The sequence below is a fragment of the Periophthalmus magnuspinnatus genome, chromosome 21, assembly GCF_009829125.3.
Source record: "Periophthalmus magnuspinnatus isolate fPerMag1 chromosome 21, fPerMag1.2.pri, whole genome shotgun sequence".
Lineage (NCBI taxonomy): Eukaryota > Metazoa > Chordata > Actinopteri > Gobiiformes > Gobiidae > Periophthalmus > Periophthalmus magnuspinnatus.
In genome coordinates this window covers 12244084-12269445 of record NC_047146.1, presented here as the reverse complement: position 1 = coordinate 12269445, position 25362 = coordinate 12244084, and the positions used below count along the sequence as shown (strand labels likewise).

Genomic DNA, 25362 nt, shown 5'->3' with positions numbered 1-25362 from the left:
TGTCTGCGTACAGCTGGAGTCTGGCATGAAGAGAAGACAGCTGTTAAATGCTTTAGATTCATTTCCCCGCTGGATCTCTCATACTAAGAGCAGATGTTGGGTCTGCCACCTAGCGGCACTCTACAATAACATATTTTGTAGCTCTGTTTTCGAGAGCTTGGCTTGAATATGCCTTATGCGTAGTATTGTACGTTTACATAAGGATATCTCTGTCGTTAATTGTCGACGTGGTGAAATGTTTCGTGGGGTCACTATTCAAGTTTATGGGGCGGCAGAAGTAGGCGGTGTGTGCGCAGAGACTCCTCCTGTGGTGATGAAGTTCAGATGCGCGCTGCTCCATTTGCGCGCACACAGGAGCTCTCGGACGTTACGAGTGGGTATAAAGATGTGACTCCCACGAGTAGGGACATCTTTACGAAGACCAAAGACATCTCCGTGTGGTGCGGTTGTGTTTTCGGACTATATGCACTGATTTGTAGCGGGAACACAAAGCCAGCTGCGTTGTTAGTTTTTCAGCGGTACAGCGGTATTCGCGTCCGCCCCCCACTTTCACAGATTCTCCAGCCTGAGGTGAGGAGAAGCTCCTCTCGCTCTCAGCAGCTTTGGAACACTTTTCCCGGACATAGCGGTGTGCGTTTTTATATTTGGACTCGGGAAATGTCGGCATGGCCGCCTCGGGAGCACATAAGTGTCCGAAAAGTGAGAAGTTGGACGAGGCACAAGCTTTGGCCAAAAGCTGCGCGGGGAGACCAGACTTCCTGCCTTGCGATGGACTCTCCATTTGCGCCACACACAGCCATGGGAAGTGCTTCAAGCTGCACTGGTGCTGCCACTTGGGCTGGTGTCACTGTAAGTTCTGCTGCATGCTCTAATACGTCTCCTGTTTGTGACAAATATGTGTGTCACCATCGGAATGATGGTCGTAGATGTGTGTTCATTACGAGGTGAAGCAAAGCTGTCAGTGCGCGCTGCCAAGTCTCCACATATCGACCCGCAGGGAAAATCCAGCCCTACTCTCACTTTTACAGGCTGCCCTGGTCTACAGAAAGCTTTACACTTGACAAGCATAAGTAATATCTAATCACTGACCAAATTAAGAGCATCTTCATTAACATACTAAACCTATGTCAGTAACTATAATAACTATTGCCATTACTATAATAACCCGGAATGATAACACCATTTGAAATCCAATAGGACACAAAATAGCTAAACATTTCCTTCTTTAATTCTGCATTTCTTCATTAGTTTGACTTGCACTGCTCCCCCTTGCCATAAAATCCAGAGGTGCCAGTGCCAGTAACCTCACATGAGTTTAAGATCCATAATACTGCACACCACCTCTCCATGGCTATAAAAACTATAGGCTCTATTCCCCAAACTATGAACAAGCACATTTTTGGGGACATCCGGTGAACAGTCCATCCATCATTGAGAAACAGATTGTGTCATCACACGCTTGAATCTTCACTTTCATTTCTGCTTTTTCATGACATGAACATGATCACACAGTCAATTCATATTCTTAACAGCATTCCTGTGTTGGCAAAGCCACAGTTTCCATGGTTATCTGAGCAGAACTATTAAAAAGACATTGGCCTTTTGTTAGGGGAATCATGGGTATTGTAGTTTATTCTTAGACCGTCCCACACACATCACCTGGAGTGCACACTGGAGTTTAGAGTGTGCATTTTATGACACTTCAAAAATGGAGCTGTATAGATAGAAGTGAGATATTTAAAACATGTTTTAATATTTTTAAAGTGTAGATGCCAAATGTGTACCAAAAGTGGACAACCACAATGGATTGACTATTAAATACATTGAATGAATTTAAGAGATTGGTTGTACAAGAATAACCCATTACTAAGATCATAAAAGTGGCTATTTAATAGAGATACACCTAGAGATAGATCTATTGAGCCGCTGTTGTGTTTTGTTTAGTTTTTTGTGGTTTTTTTGCACATCAGCCAATGGCCATAAAAACCTGAAGAATATCTATAAAGCCATATATGAACACTTTACTACAAACACTGCACAAAATGTCACTACACTGCATCCAGTGTGTGGTAAAAACACAAATAAATAAAATGGTCCCTACATATCGGTTAAAAAATATTGGCAGACCTTATTGACCATTAGTGTCTCTGGATTCGAAACAGTCAGTATCTGCAGTGGCCAGGAAAAAAAAACATATCGGTCAATCTCTATTTAAATCTAGGTGTGTATTAGATGAAAACAGATGAGAACAGAGCTATATCAAATGGCAGGTCTAATAAGTGTTGTAAATATACTGAAAACATACCTTATGATGAAAAAATGTATGAATGAGAAGATCTACTCTCGCATCTTATTTTGACAAGAAAACATTGCCTGCATATCTTACAGTCACTACACCAACGACCATGCCAATTCTCATGTTTGCCCAATCTCTAAAGATGGCCCTTCGTTTAACTGAAGCCTTTGTGTTTCCATAGTGACACTTAACAACAATTACTGCAGCTGCGTATCAGGTTGTGCGAGATTACAGCTAATTGTGAGGTTTGTTGATTTTCAAGGCATTTACCCATACTTTATTGTTGTAGTTTTGACAATTCCTCACTAGCAATAGATTACGATTTGTTTCTAAAATAAATGTTTTAGGTGTTAGTAGTAGAAGAATGGTGCGAGTAGTCCATTGTGCCAGACACTCTGCAGTGGACAAGTTATTCTCAGACTTTTTTTACTCCCCCACTGAGTTGTTACAATGCTGGTTTGCAAAGCCCAAACGATTTAACAAAATGATTTGGATGACTTTAAATGGCTAACAACACATTCAAAGAACAGAGACCCATCACAGTTTTCTTTTAAAGATTGCAATTATGTACCAAGAAATGCCAGCTTCATGCACTTTTATAATGAACCATTCTGGGATAGAAGCCTGGAGACAATACATGTTTCTCTCAATTGACCATTAGTGATTTAAAATGTTCTGGTTTCTACTTTAGACTTTGTGTATTTGCCAGCTAATGTTTTGTTTTGTTCTGTATTAGTTTAGCTGTGGATTAGGTGAATCCAAGTGTTTGTTTAGTCCTGATTAACTTAGTTTCCAGTTTACTTCCAATTAATGGTTGTGTAGACCTGTTTTAGTCTTGGTTTCTTTTTTTATATTTGTGAAAACTATCTCGCTTTTCTGGCTTATTAACCGCTGCACGACTCAACTACTTTGATGATTACAGAGATGCACTTGCTTTGGCTGGAATGTTCCACAGCATGGCATTGAACTTCAAGTTTACTTCAATACTGTGGAAAATTCCAGTCAAAGAAATAATATCTCCATGGAGACAAGCTGATGATAGAGCCCTCCACCAGAAAGTTTACATAATACACCTTTAATGGTTCAGTCTGGTTCAGTGTTCAGAAAGGCCTATCTTTTCTACCCTGTCTTTGTGAAGTCTTTCAGTCTCTTTTTTCAATAAATGTCTGATATTTTCACAGCCCGTTCGACCCACCCTGTACTTCCTGTGCTCTCCACCTTTCCGATGGACTCACAATCACAATAGCACAGGGCTAAGGGGCTGTAAGGGCCTTCTTCTCTCCGCTCGGGCCTCATTTACCCCGGCAACAATCCTCCGATCAGCCAGGAACACAATCACCATCCCGTCCCCACAGCAGTCGACCCCGGCTTATGGTGTACCAGCGCAGAAAGCCACAGTGTAATCTTTGCCTTGTAATCATTGGATTTAGATGGCCCCATGCACACACAGCCAGGCCGTTTGACAGATCTGATGTGGCAGGGAAATGATGAGTTCCTTCCAGTGTTTATCGTGAGCTAAAGCTGGGCATTTGATGTTTCTGTGCAAGAGCCAGGGCACTTGCATCATTTTTGAAAATTTCGGATTGCTAACCCTGTCAGAATTTCAAATATTCATGGTATCAAGTCGAGGCATTGGCTAGCTTTTGCTTTGAAGTGGTCCCATGGCTTTTACTTTCAATTTGTTCCATTTACATAATTAGCTCAGATTAAATTTGTGTGAAAGTTGATACATTTAAAGGTAGAAATTTGTTTTGGTTTTTTTCACAATGTTATGTTCCAACGTGATTGATTTTTGCGAAAAGTAGCGCTTGCAATACCAATTAGCCTTCACTGCGGTGTGAGTTTTAACATTCTGGAAAGATTGACACCATGACACCTTACCTATCTTGGGTAAGCAAAGTGGTTTTGATTGCCACTGCTTTATTATTAGCATAATTAAGTTTTTCCAGAATTGAGCGTACCCACAAGGCATAAAATCAAAAGTCTGGCTAATTTTTATGCTTTACCACAAGAGCAACATTGCAGATAACTTTTTTGATAGTGGAGTTAATATGCTTAAAATCGTCTTTTGCTTTGATGACAAAATTGTAGGAAAAAAAGCTGTTTGATTTTACTTTTAGTCGTACATTGAGTAAACTCTGGATTGATGAGATTTTAAGACCTTTGAGAAGTGAGATGAAAGGGATTCCTATATGGCACAATTTGCCTGTATAAGATAGATGATTGCAGACTAAAAATAACACGCGTGCTCCAACACCGATATTATCAGAATACTCATCACAGAAAGTGAAATCACACTGATGAGGTGTTCTGGATGACAGCTTTGATTAGTATAATTATAGGCCAGCTTTACACACAATCACGTTTATCGTACAAATATATTGCTATACGCCTACTTTATGTGTATTCGCTCCCATTGTTATAATTTATCTGAGTTAAAAAAACAACATTATTGGACTAAAAGCAAATTTTATTCACCAAAGTATTTAGAAACTGTAGAGACAAGAGTAGTTCTGCTCTTTTATTAGAATTGGAGAAATGTTTACATCCTTATTATCATCATGGGTTTCAGCTTCTTGTTTATAGGTGGTATTTTTCACCATTCAAAAGCTGTATTTTGTTTTGGATAGTTAATTGTTAATTCCTATGGGAACAGTGTTAATTTTCATCACATTGAAACCCATGGACAATTTCTGAAACATAGCAAACAAAATGAGTTTTTCCTTCTGAATAAAAATGCACTGTTTAAGAGAATATTTGGTCGAGTCGCCTGCTTGTCTCCTTGGGGATTTCTATTTAAATTTTTTTACACTTTTTTGCCTGTCCAGATTAATATAGCTCTGTAATTTTTATCCAGAGAGATGTCAGATGTTTGGTCACCACTCCTTCTGTCGCGCCTCAAGCCAAACACGACAGCGCAATCAGATTATTTATTTCAATGTAGAATTTCGTGGCAAAACAACATCTCCTCCACCAAAAAAGTTACATAGTGCTCTTTAATACGAGCTCTATGTAATACCATATTACTCACACAGGTAAGAATAAAACAAAACACAACTCCACTAATCTGTATTATTATCACGACAGAAAGCTCCCTACTTATAATAACCGGTCACAGCTGCAAATAACTTCACACTTCACGTCTAGACGCACCAGTCATTTATTTACTCATTATTTAATCCTGAACTCTCTGCGGGGCGACTAACCTCTGAGTGTATTTCCGCAGTAATTCTCAGCTCCTTCTCCCTGGACAGCCATGTTCCAGCGTACACGGGCCTGCTGAATGTAGCACAACCGGAGCTCCTATGAAAAAACTAGAAACATGCCTGTACTTGTACCTATTACAGATGACATTGGCGAGTGACGCGTAATATAACTATAAATAGATAAAAATCATGAGCTCCTGCTAGAGCTGCAGAAATAGTTGATTAGATGTATGTTCAGAGGTGCACATTGTTAACAACTCCAGGATAATTAACATTTGGGAGAAGACTGAAATTTGAACTGTTAAATTAATATTGTTGCTCCTGTAGTTAGACTTCTACAAAGACAGGATATGTTGTTCTCGGCAGAGGACATTCTACTCTATAAATAACTGTAGCCTTTGTGATTTGATAATTGCACTAACTCAAACACCGATTTCAATTCAATTTCGATATATTGTGCAGCCCTACTTCATGTCATCAAGTCGTCATGTTGTATCTTGATTGATTCATGCATGTTTGAGTAATTTTGTATCATCCAGGCTCGGAAAATGTCTGTTTGCACCTATCACCCATCCCTGCCCAGAGCTTTCCACTTGCAATTATTTGAAAAAGTGAAAGTCAGGGGTCATACATGGGTTAAAAATGGTCATCTGTCACGTTTTCCAAATAAAAAATCTGCTACCTCACTATGAAGAGTTGGGGTCAGCAGAAGAGTTTCAGCTGAGCAGTTCTAAAGAGGAAATCAATGAACCTGCTTCTGTTATTGTTTTATATCACCATTTCACTTTACAATACAACACATAATGATCTGTTATAGTTTATTACTACGCACCATAAAAAGCATATGTCTTCGATGATTCAAACATTACAAGCAGGATAAATACCGTGCATATTTTTGTGTATGTTTTATGTCGAGGTTGTCGCCAGAAATGAGAAAAAATAATAACCACAGGGAACCGCATGTTTTTTACATTACATTTGTAATAGGTTTTCATGCAAATAACTAGAAAAGGTCAGCATGCAAAGGTTTGGCATGTTTCGACAAATTATTTTCACAATCTCACCTGGGAAATGAAGAAAGGTATGCCACATTGAGGACATGTCTCACACACTGGTGCCAATCAACTTTGCAGAAATAAATGTTTTTTTTGTTGGAGATGTCCTCATAAAACCTGATGAAAAGTATCATAAAGTAGATACGGGAAACGCGCCCAGCTGGTGACAACATTAGTCCAAGCCTCTCATTAGCAGTAATTAGCTATGTTTAGTGTCACAGCCAATACATTGTGGCTGATGAAAGCGCCTGTTCACTTGCAGCAATATACTCGCACCACCTGGCCCGAGACGGTTTGTGTGCTTTAAATCCACTGTTGAATGATTACAATTATCCTTATAGCTGCAGTCAATTTGTCATTAAGGGAAAAGCAAGGCAATCTGCTTTGGCTAACTTATTTGTAATTTTGCGGTGATTCAAGACCATTTGTAAATCCCTAGCTGAACTTGTACAACTAAAACTTTCTTCGAGTTTATCCTTGCGTCTCATTGGATGGAAGTTGTAGAGCTAATAATGTGTGAAAGATACAACTTTTCATGGCATTAATCTTCTCTTTCTCCATGGAAACAAGCAGGCCACCAGGCGACACTAAGCTACAGGTCATATCTGAGAGGAATCTACTTACAGTAAAAATAGATGGTTTGGCACAGTTGGTGATTTAGCCTTAGTGCAAGAAGGTTCTGGGTTTGACTCTTGGGGCTGTGTGTGTGGAGTTTGCATGTTCTCTCTTTGTCTCTGTAGGTTTTCTCTGGGTGCTCTGGTTTCTCATACCACTAAAAACAGGATTTCCCTGAAAAAGAGATCTAAAATCTCAGTGGGACTTTCCGGGTTAAATGAATAATACATGTTTTTCAAGCTATTTTTGAAAAACACTTGTAAATGACTAAATGCCACTGTGCAACATTCCAGGCAAAGCAATAACATTCCCATGAAGACAAGCAGGTGACGGCCCCCCACCAAAAGTTACATATGTGGGTGACAGTAGCGTAGTTCATAGAGCTCAGATCCACTGACCTTCAGGTTGGTGGTGTAATTCCAGCTCTCACAGATTAATGCTGTTGTTGTGTCCTTAGATAACCCAGCTCTTCCCCAGAGTCTGCGTACACTGGTGTTGAATGTGTGTGTGAATGGGTGAGTGATTCCTTCATGTAAAGTGCTTTGAGTGCCTTGAAGAGGGAAAAGCACTATATGAACACGTGACCATACATATAGCATCCTTTTATGTCTTTTATTTTGTTCAGTAACATACTTGTAAATGAGTACGAGTTGATGTATGAGTTGGTGTCGTGGTATTTTGGTTGAATCTAACACTGAAGATTGAGCAGCGTTGTGCATACTTTAACTATTCTTTTACAAATGAATTATCTTAGATAGATGAGTTGTGTCAGCGTGCTGCTCTGCTGCGTCTCGTGCACTTAGTCACTCTGCTCCCACTGGGGAATCTCAGCAGTTTTATTGGTTTAAGACACAGCACTACAGTATTGACTTGTTCACTGGCCCACTCCAGGTTCATGCCCCATCACTGTACCTTTACTTGTTTATCAATACAGCCCTTAAAGTAATATGTTCAGCCAATGATGTGGAAGAAATGGATTATAGATTTATTGTATTATTGATGATACAGGCAAAGTTCATTAACCTGCTATTAAAATACGGAAATCCACATAGATCCCACAGGAGCCATTCAAATTAAATGAAAGACAGTCTTCATAATCATCATCATGCGCAATCAGGCATGTGTTGTGGAGCTTAATTTCACTAGGGAGAGGAGAGCTCTTGTGTCACGCCATTCTGTAGAAAATAGATGCTTCTAGGTGTTCAGTAGAGCTGTTCTCTGACTAGCTGAATTTAGCTTCTAATTGCTGTGGGCACTATGCAGATTAGCCATGACTCCACGAGAAAAATGTTCAGTTTGTAAGAAGGAACTCAAGGGCTAAACTTGTTAAATGCAGGACCAGGGGTAAAATCAGTCTGTTTAACCATAAGCCTATTCTAAATGAAAATTCAGTCAATGCTTAAAGAGTGAGGTGAAATTGAGTTATAACAAGTTGAGTAATAATGCAATTTAGTCATAAAATCACATTTCATTTTCCACAAATGTTAAAAAATGATTATGTGAGTAAGAATCCCTCACTGTCTTGAAGTTTAAAATATTCTGTTGAAGTATTCATTTGGATAATATAGTATGTATTGACCAATCATAATTATTTGAATGTATAAATTATGGAAGGTTAGGACCAAGCCTAGTGTGAAGCAGAGAAGAGTTTCTGTAAATAAATGACAGCAAAACAGAATGAAGAGAGGATTTTTATTAGAATGGCTTGGCAGATGAGATCCAAAGGTTGAAAATTGTAAGTGGACTCTAGATTATTAAAATGAATGTAATTGATAGAGCTTCAGTTGAGTAGTTCACCCTTTGACGTGCTACAGTGAGCTGACATCCCCCTGACTTGACGACATCATGTGTGACTGATGAAAGAGCCGGACCATAAAGAGGCCCTTATGCTGATGTATACTGTCCTTTGAAATGTAGATTACACCCACTGCACTAATCCCCAGGGTCCCCTGCATAATCCCACCTCAAGGAAGGCCTGTCCCAGATGGCCTTGTGGAGCGGTGCACGTACTTTGTGTTGTGTGGAGAGAGAAGCTCCAAACACCAACTGGAGGGTAGACTTATTTATGCAGGAGGAATTTCCATGACACTGCACACTGATACTGTGAGAGAGATGTGGGATTAGATAATAAATAATCTGTTATTAGCCTACAGCAAGTAGACTCCAGCAAGTAGACTCCAGCAAACTCAAACTGAGGAACTGAAATGTTGAGAGCTATACATGTGCTTTTTTAAGGTGCTTACATTTTTGCCATTGAGAAAAATACTGACCCTATACCAATTATCTGTGTGCGGTGACCATGAAAAGGCATTGATGTACAGAGCCATAAAGACATAAACCTGGAATCTTCTGGTTAAGGGGTTAAATGCTCAATCTGATTTATTTAGATGGCACAGACAATCCTAATCCACATCATTTATTAAATAAATTAAACACGTTTTGCAGACCTCACGTAATTGGTCATATATAAATTCACATGTAATTAGTTTTGCTCCAGTAAAGATATAATGTTAAAGCAGGTCATAGGGTCAAACTCTGGGTACTGTGTTGTCTGCATCAAATTATAAAATATACTTTAATCTGACCCACACTGAAAGTAACTCTGCTGTGCTGTTGGCAGTGTTGCAGAAACTCTTTGCCTCTTGAAAGCTGTGAACCGTGCTTTTAAACTCTCTGCTGTGTTGATTTGGATGTTAATAATGCTCTTGGATACAACCCCTTTAACGTCATCAATGATATAATAGGTGGTGAATTGGACCATTTGCTATGCTGCTGTTGGCACTAGAATTTAAAATTTCAAAGTCGACCTTTCAGATGCTTTGAGTCACTTAACAACACAAAAGATATGCACCAGTTACATAATGATGAATTCAGACCACTCCATGACTGTCCTTCTCATCCTCACTGCTTTGGGCCCTGTGTTCACTTAGCACAGAGAGAGCATTCTGCACTCAACAGTGGACTTAAGAGCAGCGCCAGTCTCAGAGGCAGGAAGTAGCAGAGAGGTTTCACATGATGCTGGCTCAGGCTCCTCTCTGAAACCTGATGCCTGTCTCTCTGCCTGGACTGGGCTGGTTATGAGTCTGCAGACTCATACTGTGGGACTGCTGCATGCTGGGTAAAAGAGCAGAGAGCCAAGCTAAGTGGACTCTGGAAGTGCAGGGCAGGCCAAAATGGTTCAGCCACTGGGGAGGGGAGGTTACAGTTATTATGGAGTGATGTTTTGGAAACATTATATGACTAGTATTATCTTTTGGAAAATATAAAAATGCTGTACTTCGTTTTTATTGTCTGGTTTGCAGTAGTCCAAAGTTATTAGCAACTAGCATGCGAACAGTATACTTCCTGGCTCTGGGTAAAAAAACCCACTTAAAAATAGAATGAACAAAGATATCTGATTGCATAGCATACACTATAAAAAATACAGTAAAATTACAACAGTACTTTTTCCACACATTACCCAAGGTAACGCCCCTAAAGTCTTGGCAGGAAAGCCGAGTTTGAATTAACGTTACAGTATAATATTTATTCTCGTGGAGCACATGTGATTAGCCAGGTCTTTGTCTCATGACAGAGGAGTTTCATCAATGCTACACATGCATCTTCTGGCTTGTATCTCCATTTATAAAAAGGTAAGTATAATCCTTTACATCAGGGGTAAATGTTTTCTTTTTGTTCTATATGCACCATGTTTTGGGTTTGTAGCAGTAATAGGCCAGTAAAACTATAGCTAATAACTCTTTGCCAAAAGTTTATTGGCAGCAATGTAATTTGTCAGACACGTTTTCCCACATTGTATCAGTGCTGGTTTCACATGTGGGAGGGGCAGGAGGAGCCTTTATGTAAAAGGCACATATTTGAAATGAACAACATTTTACTTTGTTTTTTGGTCATATTTATTTTGAAAAGGGGAACAACTGGATTGTTTGTGCTTTTTGTTTTCAGATGTCCAGAGGCTCTTAGTTGTTCTACAGAGGGAAAATATTGTCCATTTCTCTTTTACACAGTGTTGAATATGGAGTGATTAGTTGATTTCCAATTTGTGTTTGTTAGTAAGTTATATAAATAAAATAATATTGTATCATGCGTTGTTTCAAATGCGTAGAGTTAACATAATGATACTAAATGTGTAAATGCCATAGTTGAGACTTGCAGAAGTGAAACTCACTGTGACCTGTGAAAATTCAGTGTCTGACAAATTTTTTTAAATGTGTGTTCTAATATGTTCATGCAATCAAAATGATTAATTGTGGTGAAATATATTGTACTTGTTACATGGATTTGCATTTTAAATAAAAAGTAATTGTTTCTAAGCTACTGTGTATAAAGGAGTTTTATTTTGATAAGCACAGTAGCCATTAACGGTAATGAAGCCATAAAATCGCCAACACTAGTGGGCTGTAAAACTAAAAATATGAATGGTAAGATATCGTACACCTGTATAGGGTGCATGCTTACTGTAAATATATGGCTTTGTACAGGCACATTTTGCTGCCTGCTTTACTGTATATATTAACGAAAAAATTTTCTTACAGTGGAATGAGTTTTTGTATTGATCTGGTTGGTGCAATTTTGCTAGCATATTCTTGTTTAGTTCTGAAAATCGTTGACTAGAAAAACAAGTACAACAAAGCATAATGTGTTCTGTCAGTGAGTGGGTTTACACATTAGCATTTGACTGGCTACTGGACACTATTATTTAATGTTCAAAATCATATGCTGTTGTCTAAAGAGTTTTTTTTATTATTATTATTATTGTGGTATCTCAATTGGTATTGACTATTGAGTCTGTTGTTTAATATTAAGATCGAGTTTGAAATCTTTGTATTGTCGTGACAACACTAATAGGGCCAGCTCTTGATGCCATCCATTAAAATGTTATGTAGTTACTCTAAAACCCATTTTGCCTCATCGCCATACCAGCGAGGCGTTTGTGACTAAGCATCTAGTCCTATAGTAAATTGACATTCATCTCTCCTGTAGATTCTCCAGTCCACTGCCTCTGAAATGGTCTGACGGTCCCCATAGCGTGATCCGTCTGTGGGCTGCCTCTGACAGTGAGAGATGGATGAGCTCCTCGCTGTATTATTTAGTGGGACAGTCCCCCGTATTAGAGCCATGTGTAATCGTCTGGCAGCTCCGGGCACAAGATGGAGATGTGTGCTGCTACTGCTGGAGTCTATTCCCTCATCTCCACAAAAACATCACTTCTTCACAAGGATGACAGCTGTGCGCCCCAACTCAAATTAGCTTTCAAACTTCTCCATAAAAGCCCTCAGAAATATCACTGCTGGCATTTCCTGTAACGGCTTGTTCTAGTGAATGATTAGAGCTAATTAAATCCCAGAATGCCACAATATATTTTGGCAATTTTAGAAGCTTTTAAAATGTCTTGGAACTATATTTCTCAAATGCTCAAACGTATTTACTTGTTACCTAGGCGGCAACCTCGACTGAGAGAAAAATATATTTTCTATTGCTTGCAATGTCTTGCAAGTCCCACGTTCCAATTTATTCAACCTACACATATGTAAAGCAGGCTTCTGTTTTATAAAAAGTTGCATAGTTTTGTTTTGAAATATTTAACACCTCAGTGAAAACAGCCTCGACTCCTACGTCTGCTTATAATGTGCCTCAGAGCACATGGAATCAAATACCAATGATGGGAGAAGCGCTCAGTGGTGTCTGTACTTAAGTAAAAGTACAGCTACCAGGACAAAAAAATATTCAAGTAAAAGTAAAAATATCATAACAAAAAAATCTACTTAGGAAGTATTAAGTACCCATTTAAAAATGTACTTAAAGAGTACAAAGTAAAAGTATTTTGCACAGATTTAGAGATGTAATAAAGCTTCAAATATAGTGATTTTAAAATCTTTACGCTGAATTTTGTTCAGTAGAAACAACTGAATTGATTGTTTTTTTCATAGATGTTTTTATTTGTATATTTTTGTTTGCCCAAACTACTATAAACTACTATCATAAACATAAGCTTCTTGGCCTTTTCAGCAGGTTTTAAACAATAATAAAAATACTTTTACTTTTCATTCCTGTTCAAAAACTACTGGAGTAGGAAGTACAGATCCCTTCTGCCAAATGTAGTGAAGTAAAAGTAAAAAGTTTCCACTTTAAAATTTACTTAAGTACAGACACCTAAAATTTGTCCTTAAGTACAATACTTTACTATCTGTACTTTGTTATATTCCACCACAATAAAATGCTGAGTTTAAAGAAAATGGCTATGACCAGTGTATAGTGTAATTATTTATTGCACAAATTTCTTTCTGAGATGTGCTTCATGTTATTATTAATTTGTATATTAATCCTATGAATCCCCCGAGCTTATGCATTTATTGTTGAGGGCCAGTGATGTGTGTCTATATTATCAAGTGACATACCCAAAATTATGAATGGCCTGCACCTGAGCAAAATAAATGAACTGCATGTGTTTAATCTCCACATTTAATACTATGTAAAAAAAAAAAAAAAAAAATGCTAACAACTACCATCTTTAAAATATCACTAACCCTGAAAGTATTGTTAAATCCTCATATTTAATCTTCAGAGCTGTTCCTTGTGAGGGAAAGTACGACGACACAACCATTTTACACTGCCTTTATATTTCCTGTGCTGTGCCTCTTGTAGAGAAAAACAACAGCATAACACACACACAGACTACATATTAAGTTTAAGATACACTTTATGGTCCTGTAGAATTTGTCCTCTACATTTGATCGATCCTTTACAGCTGGAGCAACCTGTCAGGAGCAGGGACCCTCCTCCAGATACTGAGCTAGACTTAGGCAAACTTTTCTGGCTAAGGTAGTCCTGACTATCTATCGGTCTCCAAAATACATTTTCATTGATTTGGTTTTACTCAAAATAGGGCTGTATGATTTGGGGAAACTATCTAATTGTAATTTTTCTGACAGGCATTGCGATTACATTAGATTTGTGATTTATGTTTTACTAAATGGAATTCTGTTCAGAGTTCACATTTTAAATGCACAGAGAAGAATTGATAAAAAATAATTGCAAAGAAACAACCTAAAATGATTCAAACAGAATTCAAACTCAGTATTTGGTTTATGGGGGGTAAAAACGTATAACACTTGCTAACACTAGGAGCATGTTATACGCCACCGGTCCACAACTCCAGCCAAAAAGGTCACCCTCTTGTCCAATAAATCAACCATCGAAATCATTTGTACACAGCATCGTAGTTATTTTCCTCTGCCTTATCAGCCTGGAGTGTTTCTTTCACCCGTATGTGGTGACTTCTCCATGTGATGAAAGGATTTACCCTGCGGAATAATCTGACTCGTCCTTCTCCCTCCCTCTCTCCCTCTTTCTCTCTTGCTTTCTCACACACACGATCTCTCTCTCTCTCACTGTGCGTCTATGTCCTGTGGCTGTCTCTCTCTCTTACTGTGCATCTCTGTGTCCTGTGGCTGTGTTATTGTGGTGCAGCTGTCACAGGAGAATTCCTCTACTTGTTTTCTTTACAGCATGGTGCCTTCACTGTACTGTAAAATGGTGCGTTGGCAGAAATAGCTTTTTACAGTAGCACACAGAATGGTTTTGTGTGGATGTTTGCAAAATTGGCACAAATGGTAGTAGTAATTCTTATCAAGATGTGAAAATGTAGAGGATATTAGCATGAGCTGTTACGAAACATCAAATCTAGTCTATGGTAAGGCAAGTTTATCTGTACAGCACAATTCGTACGCAAAGTAATTCAATTCAAAGTGCTGTAGAGAATAAGGAAGACATTAAAATCACAATAGAACAAATCAAAACATAAATAATCAGCATAAAATGAGCATTCAAAGTGCGCAGAATAAGAACCTTTCAGTCAAATGAAAATATATTGTTTAGTTGCATCTATGTAATTACACAGACCAGCATCCTTGGTCCTTATAATTTGTAATGTTTTTGTTTGTAGATACATACTGTAGAATAGAAATACACTGTTTCATCATGACATTTTAGGATAAGTACAATTTTGACACTCCAAAGTAATATTACCCAGTCTCAACCTAATAAAATATTAACTTTTTTGAGGTGATCTTTTTTTAAGTCATACGAACGAGGCCTACAGGGATATGTAGGTGTGAGAACCTTTTCATGGTACAATAATTCACTTATTACAGCAAAGATAAAGAGAATGGTTTTGTACTATTAACTGACATGAACCAAGTTAGAACCATTTAACTATTTTGTTTCTCTTGTTTTGCTGCAGTGTTGTTTTTATAATATGTAACCCATATGATCAGGTTAATATTCCAAGATTATATGAGATTTGGTTAATACTGAAGCTCATGTGCTAGTGGGAGCGCTTGTAATGTTTATAGTCTCAGATACCAAAATGTCTATGGAAGTTCAAATATTAAATGCATTCTGCCCAAAAGTGTGTCACGGTACTGGCTGTCTTTGAGTTCTCTTGTTATTGAAGTCGACAGAATAGAACGAACAGCACTGAATTCATTTGAAGTCACAGCAGCCCAAAAAACATGACCATGCAGCGTGAGCATGATGCTGTCACCACAGGAGGTTATTTGAAAACTGCAAAAGCTAACATGCCGCAAACAGTATTTCCAAATATTGCAAATAGTTAAAGGTTTCAGTATGTCTATGCACTTCCACCAACTTCAATTGAAAGTTAACATTTGTGAAATTCATTGGTTTAACTTTTGTCAGAGTGCAAAAGTTCATAAAGGCTGTAAAGGATGGCAGAAAGAAATGAAAAAAAGATCAGTTATGTGAGGAATGTGAATGGGTGTCTGTGTGTTAAACGCTAGAATGCTAAACTAAAGCTGCATTTGGCACACACACATACAGGAGAATGACATCCACCAAAAGCATTTATACTCCACTTAGTCACACTGACATCTTTATAACTGGCTCTGTGTGAACCTGAGATTAACTGCGTCACCTGGTTTATGGTCAATTTAGCAGAGAAGCTACCCTTTAGTTGACCAATGAGGAGTAACAAATGAGCAAAACAGGTAAAAAAAAAAACACCTTTTGTACTATGTTAAATGTTTCACAGCATGGCATTAAATCTGTCTTGCAGTTATTCAATGTGACACGACTACATCTGTGTAACATTCCAGTCAAAACAATAACATCTCCATGAAGAAAAGCAAATAGTTGACCCTCCACCGGAAAAGTGACATTTTGTACCTTCATTATAACACTTTTGATTAGACACACCTTGAGCAAATTATATATTCAAGAGTACAATAGAAACCAGAAAACTGATTATTACTTACAATGCTGGAAATCTTTAAGCAGACAAAATGCCTCTTTCATTTCTTTTGACACTAGTGTTCATTCTTTAACACCACACTGAAGCTGCTTACAGGCTGTGGAAAGCAGTTATTGCAATCAAACTTTCACACTCAAGTGATATGTAAAACTGTACTTGTCTTCCTTAAGCATGCACGCACCCAGAATGCCATATGAATTCTCCCAATCAACAAAAATATCTATGTGCTATTATATTTTAGCACTAGCAGACTGCACCATAGAGCTATTCGAGCTGTCATTTGTCTTCCATATAGGGTAGAATTACACACCACTGTACTGCCTATAGCCATACCCCTAACCCAATGAAAGTCCCTATCAATTTTAATACCACTGCTTCACAAGCTGAAATCCAATTGTGTATTTCTTATAACATGGCGCTTTACATCGACATTCTTCTATTCTGTTATGCGCACACATGCTTCTTATTGTCAGTGGCACCGCTGCACAAAAAGTATTGATCCAACTATAAATAGTCCTCTAAATATTGCTGTGCTGTGTATTATTCCAAATTGTGCCGTGAAATCATTATGGGATGTTTTGTTCGGAGGGCTTTTGTGAGGGGGACATCTGGTGCTTGTTAGTATGGAAATATAATCAGGGTGTGGTAACAGGGGCTTCAAACAAATGACTTGAACACTGGCCACAATATTATTTGAAAGGGACGTAGAATATCAATATAGCTTTGATATTGTTCGGTGACAGCAGTGCATTGTACTGGGGTGTGTTTATGAGACTTTAACCAGGGCTGCCACGAGAGCACAAAGGAACTAGGAAAATGACTTCTTTCTATGGCGTTAAAATTATTCAACTGGATTTAATGAACACCTGCAGCGCTGTCATATCTGCAATCAGCACACTGCTTAAACAGTTACTGTTTGATTTATGTTGCTGTTATTTGTCTTGATAGAAAGGTATATTAAGATTATAAGATGGTAACTGAAATGTGATGGGATCCAAATGTAAATGAATTAAAAAAAATACCTTCACAAAATGTATTTAAAGGCTGGAAGTGGCCTTGATCCATACATTTATTTCCAAAATCCCTATTTTAAATTGATATTAATCTGATATGTTAATACAGAATAGACCTTCCTAACCAGTCGGTTACTTGCTACATGATAGTATTTACTTCCCTGGCAAATCCAGAATAATATCTCTCAGAATTTTAATACAGATTGATATCAGTCTGGTCCCCACATCCTCCATTGCATCTCAAGCCCAGATTTTTTTTTTTCCAGTGGCATCTGTGAAACAAAGGACTTCATTGGTCACCAATGATAATACCTATTACTATTCGTAAAGTACTGAAGAAGTGTGTATTCTGAATTCCAGGAACAGTATTTACATAACTTTACAGTACTGAAATATTACTCACAGTTTCAGTTTGTTCAGACTTAAGACCATTACATGTTCTGAAACACTTGGAATTCATTTATTACAGTAGTTTATTCAATATTTCTGCACAAGGATGTTTTAAAGTTGGAAAAAATCTTAAATCGCTCAAATGTAAATATTTGTCTGAAAAATAATTTTGATTTGTGGATTTATTACTGGCATCCTGGCACCTTACACTCCTTACACACCTTTTGATTTCTATTCTGCCTGTGCTTCCGCAAACTCGACCTGATCACATTTGTATCGATTGACTTCATTATAAAAGTGTACATACCAAACTCAATAAACCTGGGGAGGTGAATACATAGAGATTATACAACACGCTAATCTGATTTACTCTCCTCTCGCTGCCTCTAACTGAGATTAATCTTCGCTAACGTAGCTTTACCTTGCTCCGGGGCCAACGACTACACAGATATTTCTAACTTAGTGGAAAACCAATTTAGTGTTTTTGTGACAGCTTGTAAATCTAAATCTGAGAGCAAAGCCAGACAGTGTTCTGCTAAAGCTCTGTGTCGTGCTGTCTGCTCTGAATGTCTGCTGAATGTCTGCTGATTGTCACTCTGCTCCTAGCGTGGCTCCAGGTGCAGGTTTATGCCACATTTAGGGACATTTGGAAACTGTTCAAAGTTCAATGGGAAGTATGGCATTTTTCATGCACGAGGTAAGAACGTTAGAGTTCATTAGCAAAAATAGATGGGTGTAAAAAAAAAAAAAAATGATGAAGCTTGTCATTGTTTCAATAAATTAAACATATTAAACCAGCCCCTCTTGATAAAATCCACTCAACTTTAGTTTTAACTGCTTTCACATGTAAAGTTTGTTGACAAAAGGTATTTTATTTTTACACAAATGACCAATGGATATGTATTTATTTAAAAATCTAAGTAAGGGGCATTTAGGCTATTGGTCTGCAATGTGTGAAAAAATTATATTATATAGGCTAATATTACCAGCAAGATTCCATTCTAGCGGGTTTTGTTGCTTTATCAACACTTCCCCAGCAAAACTACAAAACACAAAATATTTTCTGATTATTTGGTGTGCTTAGACAGTTAACTATGAAATATTGTGGATTTTTTATTTTTATTTTTTTCCCCCCATTAACTGTATATTTAGCAATGATGCCACTGCAAATGTATCAACAAGCTCCATATTCACTAGCTTTTGTTTTGGCCAGCTCCAGAAGTATTGGTAGAGTTGATAAGCATTTGTTGACCCTGCAAAGTTATGGTGCTATAAACAATTCAATTTAACTTAACCGATGAGGTGAATGTAGCACCTCGGGAAATAGGTCATATAATTTCATTTGGATTTGATCTACAATGGACAGTATCACAACTATGTAGAAATCAGTGAAGCCTAAACTATTCCCTAAACATCGAGTGTCAAAACAAATCACATCTTGAGCCTAAACTTTACAGTTGGAGTAGGAGCTGCAGACTAAAAGCTCAAGAGTGCTTTGTAGACTCGCGGTGCTCGTTTATTTCCGCCATCATATCTGCTTGAATGAGCACTTCACAGTAAGCCCCGTCTCTGTATGGACCATTGACTTTGTCTCATTAAAACAAGGACTCCAACCATTCTGCCTTCTCCTGCAAACCCACTTTTTTTTTTCTTACTGTTTTTAACAATGCACTGCCTCATCCAGACACGTGGCTAAACCTCCCTTTGATTCCATACAACTCTTTGCATTCATTTGAAGCAGCTTAATTAAATCCTTGTCACGTTCTGTGTTCTAAACTATCTCCTCGGCTTTACTTTGAAGTGGCAGGGTATTGGCAGAGTAACCTGGGAGAGAGGATTTCTGATTGAACGGCTCCACAAGGCTGCGTTAACAAAAGGATGGTGGATAGAGGAAGTGATGCGTAGGCCTGTCGTGTCTGTACTTCCTGGGTCTCTCTGGGGATCCAGTTAAACACACATCACAACGCCAATAGTCAGCTCCCGTCAGAGGCAGTGGGCTGCATACAATGAGTAACCTTTGGAGGTGGTCTTTTTGCACAATCATAGTCTACTATATCTGGAAGGAGTGTTCAGGGAGTCCTTAGATGGCAGAGCTCTGGTTGTGTATGTAGTATCTAGACCAACTAGCAGGAGAAAAATACACAGATTCTACTTTTGGTGTAGGAGCTTTTGGTTGAGATTGCAATTCATGCCTCTTAACACGTTGAACTGAGTAAATGTTAGATAGTGTTTTCATTGATCAAAAACACTATGAGTGGGCTAACCTTCCCACAGACCTGTAACATATCTCCATGGCGATACCGTGGAACATTCAAGGCAAAGCAATAACATCTCCTAGGGGAAAGCAGGTGATGTAACCTCCACCAGAAATGTTACATAGTCCACCTTTAAATAAAGAAAAAATATATTGATGAACAGAATACTCGACATGCTCTTTGGGCATTAAACCTTGTGTGGCTATATTCCTCTAGTTTATATTCAGTCTGTCGAGGTCAAAGTGAGGTGTTTGCTCTGTGAATGTTAAACACCACTTGTTTTGAGGTTCTGTCTCTGATAGAGGTGGACAGGCAGGTAGTATTTTGCTGGTGACAGATTTGTGATGTGAAAATTGGCCTCCACCCCCGCAGGGCAGATGATCAGTTATCACATGGCGAGCGCTCCTCCCCAGTCATTTGTCAGGGCTCTTAAATTATGCAGCTTTTGCTATACTATCATGATAAAGCAAATCTGCATACAGTTACCGTGCATGGGCTAAAGGTTAAATGAGGTTTCATATGTGGGGAAGCATTGCCATCTCTTTAGTTTAGTAGCTCCAGGCTCCAAATCCCCTTACATAATGTGTGGAAAAACAATGATACTCTACACCAGAGGATGTGCAATGGACTGATCCTAAACAATTACTCAACTTGAAGAACCTGCAGTTGGTTTCAGCCTTTATGCATTAAACCTAGTACACTTAAATATGGTAAAATTATCAATTGTTTCACATGCACTTACTTTAAAAGGCTACGATATGGATTTTATAAGAGCACTTATACTTAAGTGTACATGGCTTATAAAGTGCTATTCAAGGCTACCCTCAGTGTTTTCTAATGCTGCAGTCTGCATTAATTGTATTGACACTAGTTTTATAACAATATAAATTCCACCTTTCCAGTGAAGTGAGATTTGAGGGAGAGTGTTGGGTCGTAATACCTCTTTACAAGAACACTTCATCATCATTGAGTAGACTTAGTTAGTTGTTATCTTCTGGGTTTCCTAACACTCCAGCCACCCATGACCATATTCCCAAGATGAATACTGTGACATTTACATTTATTTCTGTTTCTTTCAGGTAAATATGTGTACCAGCCCATGACAAATGTGTGCCATCTGCCCAGCACAGCAGTGCCCCCTGAAGGATCGGAGTACAGCGACACTATTGACCTGTCCTCATCTCTGGCCGAGCGCTTCCTAAAGCTGGCCCCAAGCTTCCAGTCTCCCCCTCCCCTCGAGTCGCCCAAGTACTGCGTCATCGCCGACCTGTTTGTGGACGACTACATAGTCAAACGTATCAACGGCAAAATGTGCTACGTGCAGCGCCCCCCACCTCCAATGCCTGAACCTCCCAATCCTCCTAGTCCTCCCCCACCTGCCCCCGCTACCCCTCAGGTGCCCCAGAACCCTCCTGCACCCCAACCCAAAGCCCCTAAACTGAACACAGCCTCCCCCAAAGCCAAGCCACCTCCAGCAGCTGTCCAAACGCAACACAAGACCGCCTCGCCTGTGGACAAGGTAAAAGGACCCAAAATGGAGCACTGTTCTTCCCCATCCAGCTCGGAGGACTCGGGCATCAATGCTCTGGGCCTGCACTTCATGGAGTCGTGTGAGGACAGCGAGGAGGACGATGGACTGAGCACGGACGGGAACTCCAGCCCAGGCAGCCTGTGGGACCAGGACGAGTGCTCTGTGCTGTCCCCATCTAAATCTATGATAGAGATCATCGAGAAGATAGAGACTACGGTGTAACTGACACAGAGGGAGTGGACGCCATCTTACAGGGACGAAATCTGCGGATGAGGATATTATAGGAATAACAATCAAGCATTTGTTTCAGGCCACATTATTAGATATGTATTTTCAAGTACAATGTAGTATGCTACTAAATGTGATGCTGAACCTGCTCAAAGTTAATAAGGGAAAGATTATTTAAGTAAATGGGGTTGTGCTCAAAATATAATATAATAGTGCTTAGAAAGAAGGGTCAAAATAGCAATTATGTGAGCAAAATTACATGTAATAAAATATCCACTAGTTCAATATGACACAAAAGTAGATCAACAATGTACCTCTAGACTCAACAAGTTATTTTAAAGTTGAATTGAATGGTATTATCAACATTACAAATCAATATATGTATAAGATGTGCAAAATTTCAACATCAAAAAGGCTCTAATGATCTTAAGAAACCCTAGAAAATGTGTATCTAATAATGTGGCAAGTGAACATAGAAATGGTTTGTGTGCAGCGGGTTTTGTACAATGGAACTGACCAAGGACTATCCTATCTATCACTTAGCCTGTCCACGCACCCCAGCATGGAGACATTTTCCAACTTCGAGAAAGCACAAAGCCGCCAAGCACATGCACAGTGGACCAAACACATCTCTTGCACTGGGACATGACATGGTTAAAAGAGCTCAACCCGATTTAGCCTAGCCACACTCCCATCTGAGGATTTTTGTAAAGGTCTATTTAAGAATATGTGACTGGATGAATAATGTATGATAGCAGCTGATAGACTGGGTTTCTTGATGATAATGAGCAGTTAGGTCATTCCTGTTCTCCTGTCAACTTTCAAGTGGCCAAAAACTTGAAGCATGCCATTTCTCCTGTCAGTGATTCTACCGTCACATTAGCATCTCTCCTGCTAAATCGATATAAATGTCTTCTTGCAACTGTTATAGATCTATAGCACATTGACCTATGAGCTGGTTATTATGGAGTATCTATTTTCACATATTATGAAAGCTGCCCAAAGTTTGTTCACATACAATTTCTTTGACGCCATTGTAGTGTTAGACAGTGTTAGACAATCAAGGAATAGACAAAGCACATTTTAATGCTCTATCTGCCAGTGAGGACCAAGCACATGTCTTGGGGGGACACTCACATAAACAGGGAATGGTTAAAGATAATTATGATGTTAAAGGGGCTATATGTAAACAACAAAAAAAAAACTTTAAAATGACTTGTAATATGTAGATGTCTGCCATATATTGTCTAAAATATATCATATACTGTATAATATATATTGAAAATTGTAACAGGAGCCAAGAAATTTGATAAAAGTGGCACAAAGTAACTAATATGGACAGCCCACATTTGTTTATTTACCTTATTCCGGACATTATCATTCGGGTTGTATTATTTTGTATGAGGCCGCCGATCTTGGCAGCAAATAAGTTATATACGGAGTTTAAAGCCTCCCAGAGAATCGTTGCAGTGTTGACTTGTTGATCACATGAATATTGAACATTTTACATTACTGAACCTACTTAATATAATATTTTAGCAGCAAAACTCCACTGAAATGAAATTAAATTAATGGGATTCCCACTTGCCACCTTAAAGAAAGTGCAGTTTAGTCGCATTTACGGAAAAAGTTGACAGGGCAGAATAAGGTCAACGTAAACGTACACTTTTTTATTATATAGAGATGTGAATTATATATTCATACTTACTGGCACATAAGAAATAAAAGCACATACAGCCCCTTTAAAAACAAAATTTCCATGTTCTTGATTGACCTTTTGCTAATATGTTGCTAAGGTTTTCAGGTACACTGTTTCGCACACAAATGTTACAAAGCTAGCAGCATTATCAAGACAGCAAACCACTTCTAATCTGGACTGATGCAATTTGAAAAACATTCAAATCGTGTTGGAGGAGCAAAGCCTCATCACAATTGAAACCACATTGATGGCTAGTTTGCAAAATTGCACTTGGCAAAAGATAAATGCTAGCGTGGTGGGCTATGAACGCTGCAGCTGCTGATATTGCTGTCATAACGTTACAATGGAATAATAAATTGTCAAACTAACTTTAGCCCTTGGAAGCAAATAAATAATGTCTTTTTGGGATTCATCACTCAGAACTCGTCCATTATCAAACCAGCCTTGTCACCTGCAGCTTGGACCAAAGCAGATGAACAAATGTTTGCCTGAGTGGAGCTGGCGGCGCTTAGCTACGGGTCAATTGAGCATGACAATATAAAGCTTGTCTCTGGCACATTTCACAGATTCACGACAGACCAAAAGACACGTGACGAAGAGGTGTTTTCTCTGATATACATATAGGCCTAGTTTAATGCATATATAGGAATCTTATGATAATGGAGTTGTTATTTAATATTTAAGAATGAAATAGGTAACGCTTTGTAATAACTACACATTTAACAGCGTTAATTAAGCGTGAACAAATAGTTTATAAAGACTTATTCAGGCTTGGTAGCTTCTACTTAATTAACACCCCAACTCCTAACCCCATAATTAAGTTGTTACTAAGCCTGAATAACTCTCAAAGAGGGAACATCTACTTTTAACTTTTAATCGCTAGCACATAACAATTTGATTTTTCACTGTTTTGAAAATGCTATAGTCGTCAAAAACAAGTATCCCCTCCCTTTGCTTTCCATGCTAAGTCACTCCCCCTTCAGAGCGCTATTACATACATCCTGCTATTGAAACTACTGCACATCGCATCAGGTTTGTCAAGATGCTGTGTACAGTTTCATATCATGTTTTTGTATATTTATGGAGAATTGTGGTGTGAGAGCATGGGGATAGGGTCCGGAACAGATCGCTGAATTACTCAAACATGCATGGATGACATCTTAAACTTGTTCAGGCATGTTTTTTATGAGGGAACATTGTAATAACATGGTAGAAAGCTAAAAAAAAAAAAAAAAAAAAAAAAAATCAATTTTACATAATGCCCTCTCTTGAAACCATTTGTTCATGCTTTATTAAGGCTAATTAAAGTGTAGTTATAAAGTGTTACCATGAAATATATTGTGTTGTTGGCTGTAAGTTGGCGATGGTATAGTTAGGATTGTTTTTCTCAGTCTCTACTTTGTCATAGTGACTTTATGCACCTTTAAATAGATTACAATGTGGAATATGTTTGGATGTATTATTGAAGAAACAAGGAGGAGCTGGTGTCAAACTATACTGACAGCCATTGTTGTTGAGAAAAGTTATCATTCTAGTTCTCTTTAGAGCACAATATTCACAGATATGTATTGCTTCAACGCCTCCAACACTAATCGTTCAGAAGTCATTTTTGCATGACTGCTTCCTCTGTCAAAGAGTCTCCGACGAAAAGCAAGAATCCTACGACTTTTGTTCAAGTCCAATGATCAAAGACATTCAAAACAACAGCCCTCCAACAACACATCTATGGTATTGTTATATTATTTTCATATGAACAAATCTTAATTAAACAGGTTTACACTCTGCAGCTAAGTGTGGGCTTTT

At 38.4% G+C, this 25362-nt stretch overlaps 1 protein-coding gene across 1 annotated transcript; it reads left to right on the top strand.

Moving 5' to 3' along the window:
- The first annotated feature begins 308 nt into the window (after positions 1-308).
- zgc:162707 (UPF0524 protein C3orf70 homolog B) lies at positions 309-24817 on the top strand. The gene is made up of 2 exons (XM_033986955.2): positions 309-849; positions 21181-24817. The coding sequence occupies exons 1-2, from the start codon at positions 666-668 to the stop codon at positions 21852-21854; spliced, it is 858 nt and encodes a 285-aa protein (XP_033842846.1). The 5' UTR covers positions 309-665; the 3' UTR covers positions 21855-24817.
- The last annotated feature ends 545 nt before the right edge of the window (positions 24818-25362 follow it).